Source organism: Apis dorsata, unplaced genomic scaffold, assembly GCF_000469605.1.
Source record: "Apis dorsata unplaced genomic scaffold, Apis dorsata 1.3 scaffold_156, whole genome shotgun sequence".
Taxonomy (NCBI): domain Eukaryota; kingdom Metazoa; phylum Arthropoda; class Insecta; order Hymenoptera; family Apidae; genus Apis; species Apis dorsata.
Window position 1 is genome coordinate 226,278 of NW_006263446.1, and position 6,055 is coordinate 232,332.

At 26.0% G+C, this 6,055-nt stretch overlaps 1 protein-coding gene across 1 annotated transcript in view; it reads left to right on the top strand.

The window, feature by feature from the left end:
• Positions 1 to 4,837, top strand: part of LOC102676859 (tyrosine kinase receptor Cad96Ca) — a 22,565-nt gene extending 17,728 nt beyond the window's left edge. The window contains exons 4-8 of the mRNA XM_006613518.1: positions 912 to 1,326; positions 1,910 to 2,083; positions 2,523 to 2,873; positions 3,190 to 3,495; positions 4,141 to 4,837. Of these exons, the coding sequence (XP_006613581.1) occupies positions 912 to 1,326; positions 1,910 to 2,083; positions 2,523 to 2,873; positions 3,190 to 3,495; positions 4,141 to 4,377 (1,483 nt within the window). The 3' untranslated portion in view covers positions 4,378 to 4,837. The remainder of the gene's footprint in view (positions 1 to 911; positions 1,327 to 1,909; positions 2,084 to 2,522; positions 2,874 to 3,189; positions 3,496 to 4,140) is intronic.
• The last annotated feature ends 1,218 nt before the right edge of the window (positions 4,838 to 6,055 follow it).

Genomic DNA, 6,055 nt, shown 5'->3' on the forward strand with positions numbered 1-6,055 from the left:
CATCATTAATTTTATTATGAAACGGGTGCAATTAAAATTTATATAAAAAATTTTATTAGAAATAAAAAAAGATGTTTAAATGTTAAATGAAATAATGAAATAAAAATGTTAAATGTTTAATTTTTATAAAAAGGATTGCATATACGTACGATTATATATGTGTTGTTTCAAACCTCTTCGATCTAATCCCTTTGAAAATCAACAGCTCCAATCTTCCTTGAAACAGTTTTTCAGTTGACCGAGCAGAGGTTCCGGTGAATCTGCGGGACCTAGTCAACCTGCAAGAAAGTTTCGTCGATAAATCACGGTGAACAGTGCGTGACCTTTTGGAGGACTCTCAGTGGCCCGTTCCATTATTCATGCTCCAGTTCGTCGATGATCAGATTCGTTTTGAGTGACAAACTCTGTTTGCCCCAATTTTTCATAATGCTCATTCCAGTCGATTCGAATCGTTTCGAAATCACGGTATCTCGACTCTTCCAATTTTTGATCATGCATGATCGATCGTACTCCAAACTTTGAACGATCAAACAACTTACGACTAGTTCAAATTTTCAGGATCACCCTCCAGAGTTGATCCTCTAGATTTTCCTCTAATTTTTTACAAAAGTGAATATTTCAATATTTCTAATTTTTTTATGATATTATATTAAAGTCCAATTTTGGTCCAATTTTTTACAATAATTCATTATTCTTTACTGTTTCGATATTTGAAAAAATTGACTCTGTTCGAATTTTTACGACGATGCTTTTAGAATCGATTCAACTCCAATCTTTCCAATTCTTTTTAACCTCTCCAAATCTCTTACTCGAAGTATCTTCCAGATTCTCTCAATTTTTAACCACGCTTCTCAGAATTCGAGTCTTTAAACCGTAATTCACCTTCGTTCTAATTTTCCCTTTTGTTCCAGGAGCCCGTTTCTGGGCCAGCACGGCTCTCCCGGCAGAATCCGGCCGCCAATGTTGGGCCTGTCCAGCCTGTCCAACTACAGGCCTTCGTTACCTCATAAACCACCGCCAGTGCCCGTGCCGGCCAATATACCAAAAACGACGAAGCTGCAGCCGGAGGAGACGAAGGAGGCCGAGGGTGATCCAGATCCAACCCCCGCCACCGCCGGTGTCCCTCAACCGGCGACAGAGGAGAACGAGGTCGAGGGGCCACCTCTCAGCTCGAAAATCTCACCTGCCGACGCAGCGCCTTCACAAGATATTGCTATCACCCTGGTACCCGTCACGGCTGTCTGCGTGCTCGTCGTGGGACTGGGCATGGGTGTGTGGTCAATGAGGAACAAATTCTGCGGGAACCGAAAGTCTAAGGAAGACACGGTACGAGGATGGGATGGTTATGTATAAAATTAATTGAAAAATGGAAAAGATGTGTTTTATGTATTATTTTTTGAAGCGTGAGCGAGGGAAGCTTGTGAATTCAACTGGGAAATTTTCTATGCAATTTTAGATAAATTTGGGATATATTTGGAAATGTATGAAAATATTCATGAATCAGTATTCATGAAAATAATATGATTGTTTAAGAAATGTAAGTTGAGTATTCATTTATTTAATTATGAGTAACATAAATTTGGGATCATTTGTATGAGAATATTTATAAAATGTAGTAATAATAGTAGTAATTGTTTATTTAAAGTTAGAAACTTCTTGATAGAAATTACAGTTTTATATTGTTAAGAATATTTAATAATTCTAATATATTGAAATTTATTTTGTATATAAATAGTTTTACAGAGTAATAACATAATAAAAAGAATTATAAATGCGTATTCAAAATATTATAATTAAAAATTATATAATGAATATGTTTTTCAACATATGTTTTTCTATTTGTATTCTATTCGTTATTTTTTAAAATATTAAATAAAATTTTGAAATAATTATTTTTGTTTTAATATAGAAAGAACAAGCTTCGGTTAGCGTCTCGAACATATCAGATGATCCATCGCTTGTCTTGAAAAGATGGCGAGGACCAAAAGCGTACAACAATCGATACGAGCCATGGGAAAAAGAGAATCAAGGCGCTCAGAATAAGCAAGAAGATAAATGGGAATTTCCACGACATCGATTAAAGGTTGGTAATTACGCCGACATAACAAAAATTCATCTTAAAGCAAATATGATTATTCAATTTTATATTCATTTTATCAGGGAAATTTTATTTTAAAAGAATTATTCAAATTTAATTCTTTAATAAAATTTCTCAAAGGCAAATCAATTTTTTTTATATTAAAATTATCTTCGTTTTCACTTTAATACATTTTGAATTAAATGTAATATATATAAATGTAATGAAAATTTGAAAACTTTATTTTTTTAAAGGAGATGTTTTATATAATTAAAAAACATTTTCTTCTATATTCATAATTAAGAAAACATGATTTATTAAGTTTTTCCTCTTTATGTAATTAATATTCAAATTCAAATGTCTTTGGATAATCAATATTTCTTTTTTTCTTTCTTTTTTTTTCATCAAAAAAAAAAATAATTAAACAAATTATTTCATTAAATAGGTTTTCAATATTCTTGGTGAAGGTTGCTTTGGTCAAGTATGGAAATGCGAAGCTTTAGATATTGATGGAAAATCAGGAGCAACTATAGTCGCTGTGAAGACATTAAAAGAAAATGCCACAGAAAGAGAAAGACTAGATCTCGCTCAGGAATTACGAGTCATGAAAAATTTGGATCCTCATCCCAATGTAGTCAGATTATTGGGCTGCTGTACAGAACGTGAACCTATGTTCGTTATTTTAGAATATGTAAGTGGTGGAAAACTTCAGAGTTTTCTGAGAGCATCTAGAGAAGAAAGAAACCACGGTGGACCTGGACTGACGTCTAGGGATTTAACTGGATTTGTTTATCAAGTATTACATATTATGTAATATAAAATCTTTTTTAAAAAATAATTTAAAATAGATATTTTTTTATAATTCACACTATCTATAATACAATATAATACAATAAATTTTTAATCATAATTATGTATAATATAATTTTTAAATGTTTCTCAAATTTTATATAGAATCAATATAGTTTAAGTAATTTTAATATATTAAATTTTAATTATTTTAATAAATAATCTTAACTATTATTATTCAATTATATATTAGATACAAGTATAGATATTAATAAATTTTACACTTATTATTATTTATTTACATAATAATTTATATATCACAGATTGCCAAAGGCATGGAATATTTGGCTTCCAAAGGAATTATACATAGAGATCTAGCTGCACGGAACATATTGATCGACGAGAATCGTGCTTGTAAAGTTGCGGATTTCGGATTCGCTCGAGACGTGGCCGCTAATCAAATTTATGAAAGGAAGTCCGAAGGTCGGCTACCTATCAGATGGATGGCTCCTGAGAGTTTATACGACAACATCTTTTCTGTAAAATCGGATATATGGAGTTTTGGAGTATTAATATGGGAAATCGTGACGTTGGGTTCCACGCCTTATCCCGGTTTAGCTGCAGCAGAGGTAGGGTCTTAGGGTCAACAGAGTTTATTAATTTTAAAGTTGCTATCTTTTAAAAAAAATTAAATGCAATCTTTTAAAATTAATTTTTCAGTATACATTGTGATTATTCTTTCATTTTAAAAATTGTTTAAATTAGCAAATTATTAAAATTCCTTAAAATTAATATATATATAGAAAATTTTAAATAATTAATTTTAGATAGAATTGTTTCTTTAATCTTTTAATTTAGAATATTTGTAATATATTTATACATTTTTATTCTTTATAATTATAGATTTGAACAATAACAATAATAATAATAAACAAATTTAAAAGAGCTTTGTTAATTAAGAAATTTATAAGCATATTTATATGCTTTCTTATTTTTACTAAAGTTATAATTCTATAAATATTTAATTTTAATTTTAAGTTTAATTAAATAAATGTAATTAATTAATAATTACAAAGTTTATAAGAAATTTTATTAAAGAATTAAATTTGAATAATATAATTTAAAATGTTCTTGATTTCTAATATTTTATTTCAATTAATTTTTATTATTATTTTATCTTCTAATCATAAATTATGTTATAAATTATCTTAATATTCGAAGAAAAAAGAGAAATTTAAATATTGGCAATATATTATATAAAATTATTTTTGTAGGTAATGAGGAGGATCAAAGAGGGCTATAGATTAGACAGGCCAGAACATTGTAAAAGAGAACTTTATAACATTATGTATTATTGCTGGGACAAAGATCCAGCATGTAGGCCATCCTTTGGAGAACTTGTCAGCCTAACAGAAGGTCTTTTACTCGACGAAACCGATTATATTGAATTAGATAGGTTCCCGGACCATTCGTATTACAATGTATTAAATCTCAGCGGAGAGAAATTGTAAATGATTGTATCTAAAATATAACATTAATATCATTGACTGATTTATATGAATTTTTGATAATTAGACTTAATATGATTTTGGAGCACTGATATACGATGATTATGCAATAATTTCTTTATGTTTTTCAATTTGTAAATATGCAGAATAATTTATATTAAAATATTATAGTTTATAAATATTTTAATAAAATAGAGTTATGCATCATATCAATTATTCAATCAGTGTTTTGAAAATCTTAAAACTTAAATGTTTTAGAAATCTGTTTACCTGTTTACTGAGATTAAGTTCATCGACGATTTACCTGAATTACGTTAATTTGTATATATTAATAAATAAATGTGTGGAATAATAAATAATTTCACACATTGAACGAGTTGTAAGTATTCTGAAGAGATAAAGGCGTCATGAACTAGTCAGAGTTCAAATAAATTTTTTTGATTGTACGTATATTAATAACATGCGAAAAAATAATATGTTGAAGAGATAATTATTCTGATAAAAAAACTTTTTTATATATGCGAATTGTAAATATGTATTAAGTAAGATTTTTAATAAATTATTATGTAATTATTTTTTTGTAAAAATAAATCATTTTAATATGATTTATTTCTTTTGTTTCTATGAATACATCATTTTAAAATTTACCCATTTATTTTATATTTAAAAAATTATTTAAATAAACAATTCTTTCATCAAATTATATTGAAATTTATTACATTATATAATATGTAAATATTTTTTATTTTTAATATATTTTTTAATTTTCTTATTTTTTATTTTTATTGTAGCGGTTCTTATGTATATTGTAGTAAGTATTGCAGATCGTCGGTGTAATTAATTTTCTTACATATAATAGTTCATTTTGCATATAGTGATAATTGCATATAATAACGATATTATAAATTATATTGTCTTTCTTTTTAATTTATTGATATTCTTTTATTAAAAAATTATTAGCCTATTAATTATTACGATTATCGAAAAAATGAATATTTAAAAAATTATTAAATAGAAAAAAATTAGCAATTTATTTAATATATAATATTTTTTGCCATTTTTTTATGATTTTACGAATAGCATAAATATCATAAATAGAAGATATGAATAGAAGAATAGAATAGAAAATAATTTTGTATTTTACTTTTGCTTTATTTTAATGTAATATATTTATGGATTGATTTGATTTGAAATGCATGAATTTTATATATATTTATAATTATTTATATATATTATTATACATTATTAAATACAAAACAATATACATACTTAAAAACATATATATAACCTACGACGTAGTTACATAGAAATATATAGAATTCTATTAACATATTAAATATTTTTATTATAGATAAAACAAGTATTTTATTCTGCTTTTTTAATATAATGAAATCTGCTACTGAAATCGAAATATCAAACTAATCGAAATATTAAACCTTAATAAATGCAAACTAATCGAAATATTAAACCTTAGTAAGGATAAATTGTAATATAATACATGTCCATTTTTCAAATTTATTCTTTTTAAATATAATTTAAATATCAGTATATAATAGAAGAAAGAAGAAATTCAAATCAAATTTAAAATTTTTAAATAATTGTTATATACACTATAATAATATATAATTATATAATATATAATAATTATATATAATTATATAATATATAATAATTATATATA